This window comes from Podarcis melisellensis, assembly GCF_964234715.1.
Source record: "Podarcis melisellensis genome assembly, chromosome: 16".
Taxonomy (NCBI): Eukaryota; Metazoa; Chordata; class Lepidosauria; order Squamata; family Lacertidae; genus Podarcis; species Podarcis melisellensis.
The window spans coordinates 38045224-38067970 of record NC_138533.1 but is presented as its reverse complement, the minus strand read 5'-3'; the positions used below and the strand labels follow the sequence as shown (position 1 = coordinate 38067970).

The following is a 22747-nucleotide window of genomic DNA, read 5'->3' as shown; positions in this document are numbered from 1 at the left end:
AATTTGGCTACCTTATACCTCCAAATATCACAAGAGTCAAACAATAACATTTAGAAGAGTTCAAGCACCCACTTGGACATGTTCACTCCAGAGTTCAGTACGCTCAGGATTACAGCCTAAGGGGATGTAGTGTGTATTTCAGTGTCTCCAAATGGTGCTGTTAAGATGACGGAGGCAGCAGGGAGGGGAAGAAACAATATCAAGTGTACTTGGGGACACACTTCATTAAATTTTATGACGACCAATTCAGAAATGCTGTTAGCAGCACCTGCTACCGTAGAACATTTTATCAAGGAAGAGAGGCCTTTGTGGGATCTTCTATTTAAATGATTATAGCAATAGTTATTTCTAAATGATTCCAGGTGGAGTCTTTAATTGGAAAATATGGAAGGTAGGGTGTGTGTGTGCCAATGACTTACTTTTCCAACTGACTTAAAGAAGAATCAATAAAAGAAAGATTCAAGGGAAACAGCAGGGTTCTGCATTTTAGACTACAACAGATCTGTGGGGTGGAGAAGGCTAATTTGCTAAGTTCTATAAATAACAATCGCTTAATTACAGATGCAGCCCTATATGCTGCTTCACTGGGTGCCTTGACTATTGGAGGGAGAGAGAAAGAAAGCAAAAGTGCCAAGGGACACAAACTGCTAGGAAGATAGCAACCATATGGTTGCCATCAGGGCCAGAGAAGCCTCTTAATGGCGCTGCTTAGGCGCTTTTGCCCATAGTTGCTGATGAGCAAGGAGCTGCATGCTTTCTCTTTTGGTGGGTAATGATGAAAAATTTGATCATGCAAAGGTCTTCATGCTTTGTGGAGCCACTCCAAGTAGCCAGAAATAAAAGTTACCCCCCCTCACCCAGCAAGGTTTCCACTGAGATCCAGCCCCCACAAATGACAGACAACTTCATTTTAGACAATTCAATTTTAATTAATATTTCAGTGACAAAACATGCAAAATAAAAACTCTTTTAAAAAAGAGAAACATTATTTTTGCCTTTCTAAAACCCCTTGCTGTGCATACTGTTATTTAAACTGACATTTGCAAACTGGACTTGTGCAGCTGTGGAAAATACTGTGCTGCAATTGAGCAAGAAGTTGAAGAAAGGATATGCAATTTCTGAACTACAAGGTGTGTAGCATTCACTTCACAACAAGAAGCTATGTGTGCGTCATGTTTAGCATAAATAAAAATTCAATACTTCATTGTAACCTACTTTGCAAGACAGGCTACAAGCTCTATGAAAACAGTGAGCCTGCTGCACCACAAAATCGATTTCAGCATGATCACATTTTGAAAATAAGCTGCTCCTGTTCTTATAAAGAATTCATGTTCAAGGTTTCAAAAAAACTATTAACACTTCTTCAAAAGTAGCAAAATACAGAATTGACAGATTGATCCCTTCAGGTGTAACAAAAATAGGTTTTAAAATATATGTGGCTCAATACAAAATAGTGTGTAAAGGGTAACATGATTGCAAAACTGCTGCACAGGGCTTACAAAAGATACAAAACGATTTGCATTTTCAGAGTGCATAATTATTATACTTTTAGTGCAAACAAAAGGATATCTAAATTTAAACAGAGACATCTCAAATATTTGCAGAGGTACGTAAAACATGAAATCTCTTCAGGATCATGCGGATTGAGCCCAATTCTCTATTGACCCTTTCCAAGCGATCTTCCAAGGCTTCCTAAACAAAATATCCAAACACACACATTAAAGACCAGGAAAAGGCAAAACCCAGCTCTTCCAAAATGGAAACTCTGTATGTACTCTTTACCCCACAAGAACAACCCAGTTAGAAACTTTGCTGCCCATTGGTACAATTTGGGGAAATGTGACAATCCCAACCACCTCCAAATTGTTCTTCATTTAGTTTGTAAGATTCTGCATTGGCAAATATCCCTCATAAAGGCTAAAGGGACATCCTTCAACTCCACTGTGAACAAAGCATGAATACAAAAAACTGTGCTTGAGACAAATATAAAAATAAATCTGCAGTGGTTCATTCCCACATGGAAATCAAAATTAGAACTCCCAAATGAGGCACGTGCTTAGAAGAGAGAAGGGAAATATACTTTTACTATAGTTTTCAGTTCCGCGCAAGATTCAACTTTCCCCCTCCCCATCAGGATTTCAACATGAGAATTTAAACCTGATTTAGTCTTGCCTGCAGAGTCATTCTCCCTCCAGCACAAGGTATTCGACTCAGCTGGGACTCAATCTGGGAAAACAAAATAAATGCCAGTGAAAATTATGAAAGCTACAAGAGTCAGAATAAAACTACCTTGGAATTTCATCTGCAAGGAAGCCACAAACTACTTTTCCAGCGCAACAGATCTTAGGATAGTACCATCCTGGGTTGTGTTAACAGATATGCCCACATCTGGATATCCCATTTCACTTCCCATTTGAAGTTTTATTACCCAAAAGGCAGTTTTGAAATAGATACAACCACTGGGTGGCTTGAAACAAGAAGTGCTGCTTTGCATCAGCCCAGGTCCTGTTCAGGGTCATAGCCAGTTAATTCAGCCAAGCAGGGTAAAGGCTTCCCATTCCTCTTCCTGCCCCTCAGTTCGGCTTTCCTTTTTTCAAAAGCCACTCTACAGTTTGTAGCTCAGACCTTACTGGGCAATTATTTTGCGGAGGGTTGCCCCTTATCTGCAAGCCTTGGGGTTTCCCTCAAGCATACATAAAACTTTCCTCTGGTTTCTCAGTGGCCATGTTTTGGTTACAATCCTGCTGTCATTCATACAAATCAGAAGATATAATGGGGTAGAGGGGAGGAGAGGGCACAGAGCAAATCAAAGTGACACCACAGCAAACATTTACTTGGCATGGGTGCAACCGTAACCCGGCTTAAAAAACAGATAACCAAGTTTAACATACTTGCCTCCTTTTCCTTGAGAAAGAATGAATTCTGCTGAGACCGTGTATTTTGCTTAGTAGGCATTTAAGGCCATACTGTGAGATAAGAATATCAGAACAGAAGTCATGGATTAGGCCAAAGGCCCACCTAACATAACACACTGTAATCACAGCAGGCAACCAGATGCCTCTGGGAAGCCCGCAAACAGGACCTGAGTGCAGCAGTGCTCTCCTCACTTGCAATTCCCAACTACCGGAATTCAGAGACATACTGCCTTGGATGAAGTTTCTGATACTGAATATTAATATACAGTACCTTAAAGACAGGTACTGCAGTGGTAGACATTTTTCCAAAACACAGAACTTTAACAAGAAATGTAAGAAGTCAAAGCACTTGGTTTCTACCTGCTGCTTTTCCTGTGTGAGCTCATCAAAGAGTCTCTCTGTTTCGGTCAACGTCTTAATCCTTGACATGTATTTGAACTCCGTCTCATAAGGTGCTGGTGCTGCTGAAGAGAGGCTTGTATGTACAGAGCTCTCGTCTTCCCACGTTCGCCCTGCCATACCTCTCTTTGCTCCTGCATGCAAAGAATCTGTGGAAGAGGAAGGCTTGGCACAGCTGCCTTTGCCAGGGCCAACATGCTCCAGTTCTGATCCACCACCAAAAAGAAAAGAGCAGAAATCAGATTTTTTCACCCATGGAAAAATTATTAGTACATAGAATATATTGGACAAGCAAGAAAAAATTGAACATGAACAACTTCTAACTTCAGCAAAGCCCTCAATAAGGTCTCGGACACTTCGAATTTAGTCAGCTCCATGGCATGTGGCAAAGTCTTTTGGAGCACGTAGCATCTTCTGAGAGTCAAATCACCAGCAAAAAAGAAACAATCCAATAAATGATTTTGGATGCATGTTTCCAAAGAGCCTCTTTGATTTCTCTCCAATGCTATGCCACGGACTCAAGGCAAATTATAGTACCTCTGAACTGAGTAACTAACAAAAAAAAAGTCAACACACAAACATGTAAAAGAAATAAGTAAGTAAATAAATAAATAAAATATTACCTACCTTAGAGCTGGGTCCAGACTAAAGCTGCAGTCTTAATCCTGGTTACCAGGAAGTAAGCCACACTGAATTCAATGGGACTTACAACTGACAGGCTCTGTTCGCAGGGGTCTCACAAGTGTAACGGAGCCCCCATCCTGCCTCGGCTCATGCAAGCCAGAGGCAAAGTGGGGGTTCTGCTACACTTCTCCGCTGAGGGGCAAGCAGCCAGGCACCCCTGAACGGAGAAGTTTAAAGCAGCCGCCTGCCCAAACAAGCAGCTGAGGCAGGAACAAGCTATATCAGCCCCAGATGATGTAGCTTGTTCCTCCCTCAGCAGTATGAAGGCCAGAGGCGATGGCTTCTTCACCTGGCAGTATATTGCGGGTGAAACTGCCACTGCTCCTGAGCCGCTCTGCCACCAGCGCCTGGCTGGAGCTTGTTTCTCCCTCACGTGCTGGTGGCACTCAGCAGATGTGGTTTCACCCACAATATAGTGCCAGGTGAAGCAGTCATCATGGTTTGGCCCTCATATCAGTCCTGGGCAATGTTATCGATACATCGCCCTGGCCTAGAACTGTGCAATTACTTTACTCTGGATCCAACCCTATATATTTTTTCCCCTCCAAAAATGAAGGGGAAATCTGGGTGCATCCTATGGGGCAAATGCAGGCTTTCGCTGAAGCTTGGAGAGCGAGAGGGGTCGGTGCGCAGAGAAAAGTGCCAAAATCCACAGAAACAGACTGAAGGAGAGAGACTCCAAACAGGATGTTGCTCCAAGCTGAGACAGCAAATGAACTGAACCTCAAGAGCAGAAAAGTATTTTGTGGAAGTTTTGGTCATTTCCTGCCTCTGAGCTGCAGGGTAGGCAACACAACCCACTTGGAGACCTGTTACATCCCGAGGTAAGTAGACCATTCTTATATTTATAGTTCTCTTGATCATGTCTGATGTTAACAGCAAAAGCGACTATCAATTTTTATACTTCTAGACAGCATCTGCTGGGTACAGCTGCAAAGAGGGAGGCGTTGGAAATGCAAAAGAATATTTATTCCAAGGAACAGAAACCTAGCTACTGTGAAGTGTTACCTTCAGTATCACCTACTGAGCGAAACTGGAGCCTTTTCCTTGGATTGCTGTATTGCGATGTAGGTGTGGGAGCAGTTTCCAACTCATCAAGCAGAATATCAAATCTAGTATTTTAGGGAGAAAAGACACAAAACCACTTGTAAAATATTTCTCAGTTTCCACATCACTGAGTCCTGGTGAGATTTACCCCTTGTGGTCACAGGAAATGGCTAAATGGAAGGATTCCAAAGGCCATTTCTGGTCAGTTAAAAAAGGAAGAAAGAAAAACAACTAAATGTGAACTTGAGAAATAAGACTAAGGTCTGCTTGTGCAAAATTCTTACTTGAATGGCAATTGCTCCAATCCAGTAAATGCAAGCCACAGGTGGACTGGCAGTATAAGCTATATCCAAAGCTTGCTGAGTAAGGGACAACAACAAAGTAATGTAAGAGCAATTGTTTCGTGCATTTTCCTACAATGGAGGTGGCTGTCCTCCCAAAGGGTTATTCCTCCTCCTATCTCCAAAACAAAGGGTCATTCCATCCTCCATCATCGTTACTGACACACAGGTTCAAGAAAGCAGCCTGTCCATTGTGTATCCAGGGATGCAGAAGCTCCTGTGGTTTGTTTTATACAACTATTTGTGCAGATTGTGAAAATATTTTTAACACCACACAAACCCAACTCTCTCCCCTACAGCCCTTAAATGAGTATTGACAGACAGTTACCTTGTCACCATGTTCTCAGTTTTGCTGAGCAAGTGGCTAAATCCTGGAGACAGGTTCTCTTTTGGAGACCGCTTTGGGCTGTAGGTCACAGCAACTGGAGTCAACATTATCTCTCTCCTTGCTGCCAAGAGAAATAGCTTATTAGAATTTAGTTATGTCTTAGAACAAGCATCTGATGCTTTGTAATAATATTATGCTCCTGTTGCCTTTGCCAAAAAACGTGTTATTCAAGCATTTCCCCACAATACCTTCTGCTTAAATAGTATGCTATGGTAGGGAGCTGGAAGCCTATGGTCCAATTCCAACTCCCAAGAGGTGTATTAGCAGCCCCCTCCAGCTGCTAAAAAAGGTACATGGAGGAAGGGGTTGCTGTGGAAATGGACGTCCTGGTAATCTACTGTGGGGCAACCTTGCTGCTCCCCCCACCCTCAGTGTAGTTCATCTTAAGGTTAGCTGGATTGTTCAAGGTTGTGTGGGAGCAGTCATTAAATATCATAGCACCTTCCTGCTCTGTTTATTTACAGGATTTAAAAACAAAACTTTTGCCACTCCTTGAAAGTTCAAATTTTAAAAGAACAAGAGCAGCAGAATAAGACATCTTCTACAATAGCATGGGCACAGTAAAAACAGAAGCCATGGAGCTATGAAACCCTCTTAACATCACTAAGTAAGATGGCTCTGTGCACCCTAATTATAAGCTGGGCAGCCTGCAGCTGCAATTCCTACTTGGAGTGTTTGACTTCCTGTTTGAAGGTGGAAGAGATGAGGACCTCTGACCATTAGGTGAGCTGTATCTTTTGTGTCTGAGTTGGTCTTTGCCTTTCTCTGGGGAGCGGCTGGCACTGAGAGCTGTTTCATCAAATCCAACAGTGGGACGTCGAGTGGTTGCTTCTGAAATATACAAGCAATGCAAGAAAGTGGCTTTATTTTTCTTAGGATTTCCCGTCTTGCTTTCCCCCTAGAAAAAAAAGAGTGTTCCCAAATCAGCTTAAGAAAATTAAAACTAACAAGACAAAGATAATCAAACCAATTTCAAAAATTAAACAAACTTGGAAGATGCTTTCAAATTGGAGGGGAATCATAACACATTACTGAAAGCAAGAAAAAGTTCAAAAGCTCACTGAAAAAACATGTATGAGTCCTGTGCTATGGGTTCTCAAGACCTCCCTACTTCTGGAGAACGTGGCAAAAAATGAGTGATCCAGAATAAGCTGAAGGAATGGCACCAGGGGTTTCTTAGAAAAGGTCTGAAGTGTCTTGCTAGGGGGAGAAGAATCAGGAAAACTGAACAACCACCACTACACTTCCTGTTTGAGACACACAAAAGCTTGCATCTCATTTATCAGTTAAAAAGTTGGCTTTTAGCTGGCTTGGCTAGCAACCTCATACAACTCACTTTTTGATCCCTCTCCTGCCTTCTCCTCTTATTAACAAGACCAGCTAATTTTATAATGCTAGCTTCCTTAATACAGTTGAATGACTGGGTCCATCTAGCTTAGTATTGTCGACACCAACTGGCAGTGGCTCACCATAGTTTCAGACAGACATTCCCAGGCCTATCTGGAGAGGCAGAGGACTGAGCCTGGGCCCTTCTGCATACAGATAGATGCTCTGCTGTTCTTGCATATTACATCACGGCTCTCTGTCCTTTAAAGACTGAGCCAGGCTTATTCTAATCCCTGGGAAGAAAGAAGCAGCAGCAAAACCCTGGGACTGAGGAAGCCAAGGAGAATTCAAGGTGACTTACTTGTAGGAGCAGCTGCTTCCTCTTTCTCTGTCTGAGTGGCCCAGTTTTTCAACGTCTTCCTTCCTTCAAGTTCTTTAAAGGCTTTTATGATGGGCGTTTCTGTGACCTGCGTTTCTTTTTTTGAAATTTCACTTGTCAGTGACGGATCTGGGGAAGAATCCTTTTCTGGAGGTGTATGGTATCTAGAAACATACAATGGGATGACACACGTTCAGCATGGGCTGTAATCATGTTGATGACCTGTCAATAGTGGTGCATTCAAAGGATGAAGAAATTTCATAAACACCAATTTAAATACAGTGGTGCCCCGCAAGACGAACGCCTCGCAAGACGGAAAACCCGCTAGACGAAAGGGTTTTCCGTTTTGGAGGCGCTTCGCAAAACGAATTTCCCTATGGGCTTGCTTCGCAAGACGAAAATGTCTTGCGAGTTCCTGCGGGTTTTTTTCCCTTCCCCCCCTTTTCCTAAGCTGCTAAGCCGCTTATCAGCTGATCCGCTGATAAGCCGCTTAACAGCTGATCGCTAAAAGCCGCTAATAGCGCTAATCCGCTAAGCTGTCAATGGGCTTGCTTCGCAAGACGAAAAAACCGCTATACGAAGAGCCTCACGGAACGGATTAATTTCGTCTTGCGAGGCACCACTGTACTTGGGGTTGGAGCCACACTAAGGCTGCAATTCTAGTCCAATTTACCTAGCAGTAAGACCTATTGAATTCAACATGGTTATGGTTTTTCTGCTGCGTCCCATTGAAATCAGAGGCACTGAACTTTCAGCTAATTCAATTCTATCCATTTAGGATTTTGGAGTGAAGGGAGATGTACTGGATTATTTGAATTTCTGTCACTGCTGTTGTAAATGTATTTCCACCGTGGGACTGTCAGGTAAAGGGTGGATTATAAATATTTTAAATAAATAAAATAAACTCAGTCTGGATCCAACCCACAGCATACAAAGGAGACAAAGGGACAAAAGGGCACTGAAAATGTTTTCTGAATTCCCACCTAACTGCAACGAAGTCACAGCAGGCTCATTTTATATCTCCTCCCTGATACAAAGCCCGTGAGTGGTGGATTAGGATGAGCCACCAGTGGAAGAGCTCTCCTTATGCTAACAGAGTCCTCTCCTTGGGGAAGAGATTATTTGCCAATTTAGCATTCAAAGCCCCCCTACCTGCAAGAAGTGTATGTTTCTTCCAAACGATTATCTTTGGAGCTCTCTTGGGCTTCTAACGGCTGGCCTGTGAAGATTGAATACTCTGATCCTGGTATCAACCATTTCCTTCTGCTCACATCAGAGCTTGCTAGCTTGCTTCTAGGCAGAAAACTTGAGAATTAATGGAAAGCTCACGTTTCATTTCTCGTACAGTACAGCATTTTACTAGCCAAAATTAATATGAACAATCATTCCCACACCCTCACAGAGCTAGCTGAGGAAAACAGCTTTAGGAAGCCACTTTGGAAAGTACACAGTAACTAAATTCAAGTGGGAGAAATCTATAGGAAGGTCAAACAGTCACAGGGGTGGAGCATGGTGGGGGCTGCTGGGGAGACTGTCCCAGGCACACACTACTCCTGCTGCCCTCTCTGAGCCATTCCTGCACCACTTTGTGAGACCCGTTTGGGGAGGGCTGTGTGGGAGGAATGTGGTGGCCATGTGCCCTTCGATCCCAGCCTCCCCAGCAAAAGCAAGGCTGGAATCAGGGGTACATGACTATTGTGTCCTCCTTGTGCTGCCCTCTCTTGATCCCAGCCTTGCAAGGCTGCTGGAGGCAGCCTCACGCAAGCCTGGGATCGAGGTGTGCATGGCTGCCATGTTCTCACACTGCCCTCTCTAAGCAGCTTTCCAAGGTTCGGATCCAGGAAGGATGGTGTGAGGATGACGCAACACCCGAGTTGCTTGGGGCTGGTGTTGCTCTAGTGGTGGCAGGTGCGGTGGGCTCCATTTGTCCTCTGCCCTTTGCCCTGCCCCTGGAGTGGGTGTGCACACACACTCCCTGGGTGGCATGGAGTCACACTCCACCACTGAACAGTCATTTGTCTTTTCTCTACTTTTGGTGTAATGTTTGCTTGACTTTAAGAGGCCAATAATTTTTCAGTTCTCAACAAATTTTACAAAAATACAGTATAGTTCTGTAACAATGTAAAGCTATCAGCAGTACCCGCTAAGGGACCTCATTGAGACAGGCGTCCAATAAATGTTAGTTCTTATCTCTTTTTCTTTCCTATGAATTGCCTAATGTACGAAAGGGGTCTATTTCATAATATTTCAGTCCTTTCGCTTTCCTAGAGGTTTGGGACAATCTCATTTTCTTTTTTAAACTAGCCCTCTACATACCACCCTTCATGGCAGTCAATGTTAAGCACAATATGAAAGGTCCATATAAAGAAGTCTTAAGATGCAAAAATCAGCAGAATTTCTTTATAGGGAAATGCAGAATTTATTTACCAATAGACATTCTGAAGGCACCAATTTTAGTAAATGTTCTATCATTTTAGCCAAGAATTATTAAACTTAAGCCAGAATGCTAGAATAATTCATTTGGGGGACTAAAGAGTTGATGTAAGGAGCACATAATGTACTGCACATAATAATTTATACACCAGAGGTTCGTAGGTAGTGTATTAAGACTGAAATGACATATTGCTGGGTGTCAAGCATAGCAACCAAGTCTGAGACTATCTGAAGAATAGTCAACATCCAAAAGTTGAAGTAAAGAACTTTCAGAGATAGTTTGAGAACTGATTTGCTGTAATTCATTAAAATTACTGTTTGGGGGCTGAGTTCTGTGGGGTAGGAGAGAAAACATTTTTAGAGAAGTACTTGTTACCCCTAGAGCTGTGGTGGGGTGGGAACTTCAAGCCCAGGGATCAAATGCAGCTTCCCAGCCTCTAGCCTTCTCCAGGCCACACTCCTCACTGGCTGTAGTCTGTGCCCTCTTAGAGCTCCTGCCTCTTGTGAAGCTATCAGCAGGACCTGCTAAGGACACCTCATTAAAGGCGCCTCTTCATGCCTCTTGCTGGCCTGGAAAGAGATGGGGTGGGCGTATGCTGAAGCCTCTGGTGTTTACATGGCTAGAATGTATTCCAAAATGTAGGTGCAACATCCATTGATCCACCTGCTTGTGCCTTTGGTACCCCCAAGTGGTTTCTCCAGGAGTGGAATAAACAATAATAATAATGTGGATTTTTTGGGGGAGGGGGGCTATTGGGTTGTTGATTTATTTTTATTATAAAAAATAAATAAATGACTTTTTATTCTGAACAAAATGCTTGTTTAACCTGGAGGTAGGCTGTATGAATTGTGTATTGCTTTGTAACAATTTGTTGGGTCTCTGGACCGTAATAAAGATTGTTGTTGTTGTTTATTTTTATTATGTATTTTGTGGTTTTATATCTTGATTTTATTCTGAGAACTGCCCTGAGACCCCCGGGGTATAGGGGGGGTATATAAATTCAATAAATAATACTAATAATACTAATAATAAATGTGACCGTTGGCCTGAAAAATATCACTTAACCCTGTCTGAGAGTCTTCCCTGGCTGAAACAACGCCTACCTCAAGGTGATCTTGCATGGTTCATACAATAGACAATCAGACCACTGTACATACAGCAAGAACACATAGTATCATTGCTACATTACTGAAAATTGATAATTGCAGTAAGTCAGTGGGGATTTTGCTATATCCAGAAAGCCTCTTATTAATGCTTTATTGTGCATCTGTTTTGTTGTGATTATTCTGTATCAAGGAAAACTGACTAATATCCGTCTCAAAAATCACAGTCTTGTAAGACACGTATCCTTTACTTTCTCACAAGGTCATATTTATTATTTGCTTACTTGGCATAGGATGTTCTGAAGTGACTGTCTGCAAAATGACGAAATTTGAGCAAGTTTTCATGTTCTAACTGCTTGATCTGAGCTTCAAGTTTCGAGACAGTTCTATAATGGAAGCAAAAATATATTCAGAAACAATGTCGTAAAATAAGTTTGCTCCAACAACTCTGCCAATCACTGTCAATGCAGATATTTTATAAGCTGGTCTGACTCAGTGCAAGGCAGCTGCTGATGTTCTCACACATTTGTTGTGCCTGGACCAGGAAACTCAAAGTTTTGAAATCACCACCAAAGCGTCATTGGACTTCCATACACTTTTTTAAACAGTCAAAAAGAACAAAGTGTTGTACACAATTTGCGCTGCAATTCTAGGTGCAAGTACCACAAAACTGTGGGGTTTACTTCTGAGAAGAGCTACATGGTAGTTTAAATATGTTGCATGGTATGAATGCTGCAAATGAATAAATAAATCATAGAATTGTAAGGGACCCCAAGGGTTACTTAGTCCAACCCCCTGCAATGTAAAAAATCTCAACTAAAGCATCCATGACAGATGGCCTTCCAACCTCTGCTTAAAAACCTCCAAGGAAGGAGAGTTCACCACCTTCTGAGGCAGTCTGTTCCACTGTCAAACAGCTCTTACCACCAGAAAGTTCTTCCTGATGTTTAGTCAGAATCTCCCTTCTAGTAACTTGAAGCCACTGGATCAAGTCCTACCCTCCAGAGCATGAGAAAACAAGCTTGATCTATCTGCCATATGACAGCCCTCCAGATATTTGAAAATGGCTATCATACTCCTCAGTTTCCTGTTTTCCAGGCTCAACATACCCAACTCCTTCAACAATTCCACATAAGGTTTGGTTTCCAGACCCCGATGATCTTGGTTGCCCTCCTCTGTAAACGTTCCAGCTTTTCAATAGCCTTCTTAAATTGTGGCACCCAGAAATGCAGAGTTATCCAGGTGTGGTCTGACTAAGGCAGAATAGAGTGGTACTATTACGTCCCTTGATCTGGACACTAGACTTCTGTTGATGCAGCCTAGAACAACATTAGCTCTTTTTGCTCCTGCAACAAACTGTTGGCTCATGTTAAGCTTGTGGTCCACCCAAACCCCTAGATGCTTTTCACGTGTATTACAGGCAAGCCAAGTGTTTGCCATCTTATATTTGTGCATCTGGTTTTTGCGCCTTACATTTGTCCCTGCTGAAATTCATTGTTAGCTTGGGCCCAGTTCTCCGATCTGTTAAGGTGATTTTGAAATTTTTACAACATTATTTGAAGAAGTAACATTTCCCCTCACACAGGATTAAATGGCACATTTACCTTTTCAAATCAGAAATCTGAGTTTGTGCATCCAACAATTTGTTCTCAGTGATGTTTAAGGTATCCTGTAGGGAGGCAGAAAAGGTCACATGCTAAGTGTGCATAAAGCGTAAAGCAAATACAGAATTGGTCTCTCTACTAATCTTGAAAGATTACAACGTGTAACTACCATTTATAGGGGCATCAATCCAATTTGGCTTGAGCTTCCTCTGGAGTAAGTTCAGTGCATGTTTTGCTTCATTGTCACTTACCAATAATTAATCTTCATACTTGTACTCTGTCAGGATTGCTGCAGACCAGCAGATCATCTTGGGCCTGCCTTTCTTCCTGGCTTCCTACATGCAACCATGTTCACTTGCTGAAGCAATCTGTCTTCCTAAATGATTCTCTGGTGCTAAGCACCTTCAGTGCAGGCCTATCTAGCTCCCTGCTGCTCTCTCAGCTGAGAGACACTATAATCTGCACAATATGGCTAAATGAATAAGAAGCTTGGTACACAACAAATTCTATTTATGGCTGGATTAGTGACCACTGGGTAGTTATCATTTCTGATATAGTTAAAATGTCTTGCAGAAAGGCTGAATTCTGAGGAGTAAAAAATAACAATTCACCCTCCCTCCTTAACGTATCAGTTTCTGTTGACAGTACAATGCACATCTGGAAGATGTCCCTTATGAATTTAAGGCAATAATCTAGAGAGCATACAACCCACTGAACTCAGTAAGGCTTTCTTCCAAACAGACTTCCCTGCATAAGACTTCAGCCCTCCAAAACCCCTCCAGCTCTTGGCCCTCTCTATTTAAATACACAGAAAATTCCATAGAATAAAATTTTGGTACAAAGTGAATTTGCTTCTCACCTTTACTCTTTCATGCTCCTTCCCAAGGGATTCATATTCTCCTAAAAGCTACAAAGAAATAAAAGTAATTACATTTCCCTCCCTCAGTTAGTGATTATACTTTGAAATAGACATCATAGAAAGAAAATGTTTTGGCTGGATAGGATCAAGGTGCTTGGGCAAGAACCCTGCCCTACTAAAAATAACAGCAAATGTTCAAATAGGCAAGGATGTTACCTTTGTGGTGAATATGAATACTAATGATCTGCTCCCCTCTAACATTAGAGAAAAATCCTCAAGAAGACTACAGACTTCAACAACTGCAGTGCTACACAGATAACCTACTAAGCTTTACTCAGTTCCATTATCAGGCATGTCCAACAAAGCAGAATTGAAACAAATTCCCTCAACTTTTTGATGAATTTCAGCCTACCCCTAGTTGTTCTAAAAAAAAAAATACCCCAAGGAGGAACCTAGAATTAGTTTAGAAATACCAGAAATACAGAGTGTGAACTAAGATAGCACATCTACTTAGCTGCTAGAGACAGAAAAGAAACTGAGTAGGCAGAGACACCAAAAATCTGCCTCCCCAGCTGCTGAATATCAACACTTAGCCATCTGGAATTAAACAGAATAGAAAAATGCTCCCCCCAATGCCTTTAGAAGTCACAATTTCTTTGTTAAAAGCAGCATACCACAAAGGTACTATTGTTTTAATAGAGACAATTGTAATACAAGTACGGAGACATTTCCATTAAGGGGTAGCCAAATCTGTAGTGTCCAGAAAGCGGTTCCTATTACAAAGTTCCAGGAATATCATCTCAATTAGAGGTTCATTCAAGCAGCTGCTTAATTATAGTGGGGCTCTCATTTGACCTCACAAATGGATTGTTCAGCTGAATTTACTCAAGCATCCAAGTTACCCTGTTTTTTCCAACCTACATTTTGGAACATTTTATTTTCTTCCTTTAACTTGGCATCTTTATTATCTGAGAGCTTATAGGCTTTTTCGAATGCTTCTTCTAGATCTTTAAGCCTCCTCTTCAGGCGGCTGATGGTGTTATCTTTCTCTTTACCACTGGTGCGCATTTCTTCAATACGTTCCTGCAAAGCCTTGGTGGTATTGCTGACAGCACAGAAGCGCTCTTTCCAGTCTGTCTGAAACAAAAGAAAGCAAAGTATCAGACAGGTACACACATAAACAGAAAACAGAAGCCTACTTTGAAAGCAGAAGCAGAACCAAAGCTAAGGAATATAATGTTTTGAGACACAAGATATAAGATTCAGACAAAACATGTTCTCGTTTTTATTATTGCTCGCAAGCTTTAGGAGATACCAGTAACATGCAGTGGATATAAACACAACATACTAACAGACCTGATCCAGTAGAGGCTAGATACATCGTCTGCAGGGAGCTCACACAGGGCCCAATAGAGCTGTTTCCCTGTTTTCTCCCACATGTAAGCTCACAGGCACCACAAGGGGACACTGCAGTCCTCCCTCTATGTGCCATGGTGGGTCAGCTGGGACCAACAACCATTGGGTTCCTCTCCCAGGAAAATCTCCTGAGTTGCTATTCCACATGGGCATTAAGAAATAGTTGCATTTTCATTCTATTTGTTTCTTCTCTTCCCTCCCAATACAGTGGTACCTAGGGTTAAGAACTTAATTCATTCTGGAATCTCTGTTCTTAACCTGAAACTGTTCTTAACCTGAGGTACCACTTTAGCTAATGGGGCCTCCCGCTGCTGCTGTGCCACCACTGTGCTATTCCTGTTCTCATCCTGAAGCAAAGTTCTTAACCTGAGGTACTATTTCTGGGTTAGCGGAGTCTGTAACCTGAAGCGCCTGTAACCCGAGGTACCACTGTACTGCTTTTCTTTTCTATCAAACCTTTTAGAATGCAAGTCTGGGGCCTGGGCCATTTTTGGTCTTTATACAGCACCTAGAAAAACATTAAGTGCTTTAGAAATAATAAAATTATCCACACTTTAAGTCGTAATGGGTTGTATTAAGGTTTATTATCAATTATATTTTAGTGCTTATATTGCAAATAAGAAGCTTTCTGGTGAAAGGCAAGATTGACTGATTATTTATTTATTTAAAGCCAAACCTAATAAGTAGGATTCTAGTAGGGAATCAAGGAGTCCCCAGGGAAAGGAGGGATCTCTACAAGAACCGCTGACTTGTGCCAGATAAGGACTCCCAGGTTCCAGCATAAAAACATACAGCTCAGAGGGCTGACAGATCAGACTTGTATCGTCTCACTTGGTAATCTTTCTATATAACTGAGCTCAATTTGACTCATGACATGCACTTACCACTTCTGTTTCCAGACTGCTATTTTTATCTTCAAGGGCTCTCATGCGATTATTAGCTTTATCCAATGCTGCCTGTAAGTGGTCACATCTAAAAATGAAAATAAAGCCATGAAAATGATAGAAATGAAAACAAGATTTTTCAGTATTTTTAGCTGAGTTACCTAACTAGGCTATAAGACTGTGACCAAAACTGCATTTGAAAATGATTTTAACCCAGGCACTGTATAGCTAGTTTCTAAGGCTACAATAGTCTTCTTTCCAAAAGTGGCATGTACAACAAACATTGAAGAAATAGTTCCACTTCCAGCTAAGCAGTATAAACAAGTTATCTTGAAGATTCGTGCTAGAGGAATTCTGTATGTGAATAACAGCATATATCTCTTTTCTCTGTCTAAAACTCACCCCTAATTAACGGGCATCTCAAAGATTCCACATTATGTATTTTCATGTAGCCATCAATATCTGTGCCCTAGATCTTAAAAGTGAAGGAAGCAATATACAGAAAGAGTTGCTCCAGGAAACAACAATTTTGAAAGGAGACGGAGACAGAGAGATAGACACACACAGGGGGGGGGGCTGAGAAATATGCACATTGTTCCAAGCAGCTCTATTACCTGTCAGTAAGATTTTGATTGATCTTCTCAAAGTCTTCTGAATGAGGTTTATGGCTTTCCTCCAGCTGCTGTTTTAAGCTTTGAATTTCTGAATCATAATAAGCTCGTAGATCAGCAATATGCCGGGCATGTTTTTCTCTCAAATTCTGCCTAATCCTGTTTTTAAGATTAAAAATATGTCATAATGCATTTGCAACACTATTTTTTAGAGACAGAAAATGACCATCCTGGCACGTGTTTTCCACAGATGGTGAACTACAGCTACTGAAATATGCCTCCACAAACAGATGCCAAGTGATTTTCCCCACCAAAGCACTTGTATAACAGGGCATGTGTACAACTAGTTCTGAATACAGAAGCTTTGATGGGTGTTTCTTGAACAGTAGTGTCCCCATGGTACATGGCAAGCCTTTTTTGAAAGAGAGAAGTTAAAAAGCATCTTGATATAGCAGAAGATGTGGGACGCTCTACTGTTCAAGGCAAACAAGCCAGAGTCTCATTCAAGCTCAGACATTCTGAACTATCTCTCCAAATTAAGTACCACGGCTGGAATATCTGTGCAATCCAATGACAATATAAAGCGAAACCAAATGCTTCAGTTTCTAGTCTCTGGTTCTCAGATTTTTCATGTAATAATGGTAGTCACAAATCAAGAGTTTATTTCTTTCCTTTTCCTATGCATAAGAACCACATAATTAGTCCTGCTAGATAAAAAGCAAATCTGCCAAGTCATAGGAAGATGTCAGACCAACTGGTGCATCTAGTTCAGTATTCTCTACACTGTCTGCAAGCGGCTCTCCAGGATTTTAGCCAGGGCTTTCATCCAGCTCTATCTAAAAATGCTGGAGATTTAACCTGGGATTAAAAAGAACAGCCTGTATTTCCAATTGCACAGATACTGCTTTTTCTGCTAAGTAGCAAAGCTTTCAATTGAAGCAAATGCATTTCCTTCTTTGAAGTACAATACAAAGTATTTTGAAGTTTTATTGTAGTCTGTAAGCAAAAGACACTTCAACTGGGCTTCCCTTGCTGCAAACATTTGGCGAATCGGGGCAAAATATATTCTAATAAAAAGATAAATCTGAAAGACAGCCCGGGGAGGTTGCTACTTAAGAAAAAACTGCAATCTGAAAATCACTATTGGGAAAAATACCTTGTGAGGGTTCTGAGGAATGACAGCCATTGAGGAAAAGGCAATGCACCTCCAATTTCCACTTAAAATTGCAGTTCCCTAGGCTGCTTTTGATTATGAACATTCTGAGCCATTCTTACATATATTTTTAAGGTGTAGCTTGCCTGCAGGGTGGTAGGTGTGCTTTTTTAATTGGTTAAAACAGGCATGATAGCAGAAGACTTGTTCATTTAAATCCAGGTCTGCCCAATAATGTTTAAAGTAGAGATAGGGGAGTGAGTGGTGTTTAGAGCAAAAAGGTGGCACAGATGAAGAGTGCTAACCCACCTCCTCCCAGTTTAACTCCCCAGCTAAGTTCCAAGTATCCAGAAGGGACACAGCTCAGCTCCCTTTGCCCACGTTTCCCTGTGTTCTACACAGGAAGGTCTGTTGGCATCATGTCTAGTCTGGTCCTTAGTCTAAGATCTCCTCAAATGACATAATCCAGCCTGAATCCAAGTTAGCCACTTTCCACAAAACTGAAACTCAAGCCTTGCAAATAAATTTAGAATAAGTTACCGGGTGCGGTCTGAAGGCACATAAGACTTTAGCACTTTGCAGAAAGACTTCATGAGACCTCCTGTGAACCCCAAGTATGCCACTTGGGGTTCCATGATGGAAGAACAGTTGAATATAAATGTAGAAAAATAGATAAGCTACATGCTTTCTAGCCCCCCCCCCAATGTTTACTAAAATATTTGGTCTCTAAAGAAAATTTTGCCAGGTTTTGTGGCCTGGTCACCTGACTACAATTCAAACTCATCACAGGCAGCCAGAAGTGACTGCTTTCAGGCCTGTAATAATGCTTAGTATTTTCATTTAACTCAACGGAAGGCTTCAGGAAAGGAAATTAAGCAGAAGTTTCAAATTACAGTGGTACCTCAGGTTAAGTACTTAATTCGTTCCGGAGGTCCGTTCTTAACCTGAAACTGTTCTTAACCTGAAGCACCACTTTAGCTAATGGAGCCTCCTGCTGCTGCTGCACCGCCGGAGTACGATTTCTGTTCTCATCCTGAAGCAAAGTTATTAACCCGAGGTACTATTCCTGGGTAAGCAGAGTCTGTAACCTGAAGCATATGTAACCTGAAGCGTATGTAACCCAAGGTACCACTGTACTGAATATTGCAATGCTTATTTAAAAGTCAACATTCTTACTGACATCAGCCTTACTTGGAGAAAACCACAGGATCTTCCATGCATGTCACTGAAATATTGTATTCCGGCAAACTATTACTGGCAGATGGAGGCTGGGAAAGGGCAGCTGAAGATGGCGTTAGTGTCAAGTTGTCATCCTCTTCAGTGTTTAAGAACTCATTGCTTGGACGACAAGAACTGCTGGCATTAGTTTCATTCTGGAACATGCAAGTATTCCAGGGGTCACTGTGCAAAGCTGTTGCACTCAGAGTGTATTTTGGAGACCCAGGAGACAGAGGTGATGTTACTGTGCTTATGTGAGACAATGAATCGGAGTCTGAATGCATGAAAAAAGGAGGATCTGCCATAGAGTCTGGAGAAAACATAACCCTGTCATGTGTCCCGTAGAAGGAGGGCGGAGGCGGTCCTGGATTCTGATGGCCAGGTTTCATGTGCAATGTTGGGTCGAGGGTCAGGATCTGGGAAACAAAGATCACAGTGATTAGAATTGAAAAATATCTGTGGTCAACCATCTGGTGAAGCAGCTTTCATTTTGATATAAAAAACAGGAAGCTTTTGAAATTTTTAAAAGATAAGTTACAGCTGTAATTTCATAATAGTATGTGCATAGCTCGGGAGAGAACAATGTTAAGTTACTTAAATCTGTGAACTGCATTTAAGCTTGCAGCTTCTGCTTGAAAGTTAAGCTGCTCATTTTTTGCCATGTTTTGTTAAGTGTGGAAGGTGAAATTATTGACAACGCCCCCCCCCCCATTGTTGCATGTTCCTGATTTAATAAGGAACAAAGAACCATCTGATTTTGTGATCAATAGCACAGGCGGCACTGAAATACAAGAAATTACCTCAGGAGGGTGAGTTGATTGTGAGGGGGAAAGGTTCCAGTCTACAAACTGTTTACATTCCCTTTGTTTCTTATGATAAATTTCCTTTAAGGATGATGGCTTCATCTCATCACCAGAAGACAACTAAAAAAAAAAAGTAATTAAGATTTGTTTACAATTATGCCAAACACCCATCATATTTAATGCAAAGATGCCAAAGTGAACTTAAACATTTGGGGGACGGGGAAGTGAACGCAGTAGTGCCAATTCAAGTTCCAATGTGTGGTCTAAAGTATTATTGTTATATTATTAATATAATAATTATTAATAATTTGTTGTTGTTATTGTTGTTATATTTGTCATGTGCTTTTCTCACAAAGTGACTCAAAGCAACTTACATTAAAAACATTTAAGAACAATCAGTTACAAACCCAAACACACACACACAGCTATTTTATGTGCCTGCCCATTCATACCAACAGCTCTAGATACATATGATGCTAAATCAAAGTCTGAAATAAATCTTGGTTTACTATGAACAAGCAGCATACTAGTGCCTGCTGCTCAATTGCGCCTGCTTTACTCCTCCCCTTTCAAAGAGTGGAAACAAGCCGCAGAGGGCCTGGCTTACTGTTATGTGTGAAAGCTCACTTGAGTTAGTTTCCTAACAAACCAAGAATAAGGGATCGTACACAATGCTAAGCTAGTCACTTCATAGTTTGTTTTCTCATGCAATAAAAGGAGACACAAAGTAGGCACAATTGAGGTGTTGGCCCTAGCATGCTGCTTGTTCAAGGTAAACCATTATTTATTTCTGATTATGACTTACCTTTAGGGCCATGAGTAGGCTCCTCCTACTTTAGGGAAATGGGAAAGTATGTGCCCACAGTAATTCTATGAGAACATAGCCAAAAAAGGGGCGGGCTGTTGTAAATTAATGATATTATTATTATTATTATTATTATTATTATTATTATTATTATTACTATTATTATTATTTCAGTTTATATTCTGTCTTTCCCACTGAAGGTGCCCAGGGTAGCAAGCACATCAGTGAGCAATTTAAAAAAAATACTTGAATAAAATCTTGGAAATTTTCTAAGACCTTTCCTGGAACTGTCAACTTTAATAAATAAATAAAGGGAACAAACCTATAGCCTAGGAGTAGCTCACATAACACCTTCTGGATATTGCTGGACTACAGCTCCCATCATCCCTGACAATTAGGCCATGTTGCCTGGAGCTGGAGCTAGGAATCCCAACAACAACTGAAGGGCACAACGTTAGCTACTTCTGCTGTAGCCCTTTCATTTATGGAGATGTACGAAAAAGCAGAAGTCTACCTTGATTCTTAGTAAGACACAAAGCTGCTTCTGCCTCCTAGTGTTCTGGACAGTAAGTTCAAGGATACTTTGATTTGCTTGGATTGCTGTAATCAATCAATCAATCAATAGAACAACATAAGGGCTCCCTACAATCAGGTTTCTCTTGTTTTGTATTGACTTACAGTGCCCCACTCCTGGGTACATTCACATTCCTCCAGCCCAATCCACCACAAAATTTCTAGCTATAGGCATGGAACAATATATGGCAACCAGAGCATATGTAAATGTCAAGGATCCCTGGATAAGGCCAATTTCATTCAGTTTTAGCAAAAGCAGTTTTCTTCTCTTTTATCTGGGTTGTTTTTTTAAAAAAAAAGACAAGTACATAATGCTTTTAGTTGATAGTGCAGCAAATTCTGCTCAAAAGGAAAGCAGAGCTCAGCAACTCAAGTACTTGTGGTATAGTTTCTTTTTAAAAACAAGGAGTGATGGTAAATCAAGAAGAGGCAAGCATAACTTTAAAAAGGGCCAAACTAGAGGAGGCACTGATCATGTAATTTAAAAAGCCATTCATACAATTCTTGAAGTAAATGGGAGGCAAAGGGGAGACTGATCTGGAGTAAGAGCTCGGGGGTATAGAAATGATGTAATACTCTCCACCCCCACCCTGATATGGACCAGCCACCCTACACCTGCTATTTATTTTATTTATTCCTTTTCCATATATGCAGGATTAGAATGACAGAAGCAAACTGCTAAGTGAAAACAATTGTTCCAAGGCATGATTGGCCGAAAAGGGGAAAAGAGAAATCATGACTCTTTTCTTAGCACTGAAATTTATCCATCTAGGTAAACATAATAATACTGTAAATCACAGAAATGACAAGGCCTTCAGAATTTTTTAAAGGTCAGCTATTATTATCTGCTGTAGCCAGAATTCAATTAACTGAAAGCATTTTCTTTCATGTTTCCTGCCTCTTTTTATTATAGATTTGCTTAGTTTTTAAGAAAGGTGCATCAAAGTCTCATGAAACAGAACTTCAGAAACCATCCATTCCAGTCAACAGCCAACTTATAGCAAAGAATTACAATTAGAAGCTTAGCACAAGAGCTACTGGAGACAATATATTCATTTTAAGTGAGCCCTGAAGGTCTTGAAACCTTTTTGCTAAGGCCATGTCTCGCCTTCTCCTGTCCTGTATTGGCTCCCTGCCACCTTTTCCAACACTCCTGAGTTGCCACATGGATAGTTCTCCTCCCTCATTCCCCTTCATTCACCTCCCTAGTCACTCTACACAAGTATATCCATTTTTATTTTCCAACTCCTATGGAAGTTCTGAGTAAAAAAATAATAAAATGATTAGTCACATTTATCAGAACCTATCAGTTACGAACACTAAATAAAAGTTTCAGGAGGTGGCTAAGAAAGCACACAAAAACTGTTCCTGCGTTAACTGCTAGAAACAGACAGGTTCATTAAGGCTGTCCAAGAAAATATCAACAGCTAATGAACCCAATTATGACCCATAGCCATTTGCTTTTTAATAATAATATTTTATTTATATCCCGCCCTCCCCAGCCGAAGTCGGGCTCAGAGCGGCTAACAACAATAAAAGTAACACAGCATTCTAAAATCAATTCATTTTAAAATCAATTCAAAATCGAATTAATGGCAACCATTGGGCTAGAGTTCTGTGAGGATTACCAAAGGAGGGGGTCAGATTGTGCCTTGGCCAAAGGCCTGGTGGAACAGCTCTGTCTTGCAGGCCCTGCAGAAAGATGTCAAGTCCCACAGGGCCCTAGTCTTTCGTATTTATCCTGCCTTTGGGCCTGAGTCAAATGTCTCTTACTGAAAACAATCCTTAACCCTGCAGCAGGTAAT

The 22747-nt window shown here is 41.2% G+C and overlaps 1 protein-coding gene across 7 annotated transcripts in view; it reads right to left on the bottom strand.

The window, feature by feature from the left end:
- Positions 1 to 908: 908 nt before the first annotated feature.
- Positions 909 to 22747, bottom strand: part of MPHOSPH9 (M-phase phosphoprotein 9) — a 40920-nt gene continuing 19081 nt past the window's right edge. For 4 of the 7 annotated variants that reach the window (XM_081893257.1, XM_081893255.1, XM_081893256.1 and 1 more), the window contains 16 exons: positions 19562 to 19684; positions 18735 to 19177; positions 16394 to 16549; positions 15780 to 15867; positions 14401 to 14616; positions 13480 to 13527; positions 12621 to 12685; positions 11301 to 11402; positions 8632 to 8784; positions 7462 to 7643; positions 6441 to 6605; positions 5715 to 5835; positions 5007 to 5110; positions 3276 to 3520; positions 2158 to 2226; positions 909 to 1692 (listed from right to left, as the gene is read on the bottom strand). In XM_081893257.1, the coding sequence (XP_081749383.1) occupies positions 1591 to 1692; positions 2158 to 2226; positions 3276 to 3520; positions 5007 to 5110; positions 5715 to 5835; positions 6441 to 6605; positions 7462 to 7643; positions 8632 to 8784; positions 11301 to 11402; positions 12621 to 12685; positions 13480 to 13527; positions 14401 to 14616; positions 15780 to 15867; positions 16394 to 16549; positions 18735 to 19177; positions 19562 to 19684 (2382 nt within the window). In that variant the 3' untranslated portion in view covers positions 909 to 1590. The remainder of the gene's footprint in view (positions 1693 to 2157; positions 2227 to 3275; positions 3521 to 5006; positions 5111 to 5714; positions 5836 to 6440; positions 6606 to 7461; positions 7644 to 8631; positions 8785 to 11300; positions 11403 to 12620; positions 12686 to 13479; positions 13528 to 14400; positions 14617 to 15779; positions 15868 to 16393; positions 16550 to 18734; positions 19178 to 19561; positions 19685 to 22747) is intronic. The other 3 variants (XM_081893260.1, XM_081893259.1, XM_081893258.1) reach the window with 3 other exon arrangements.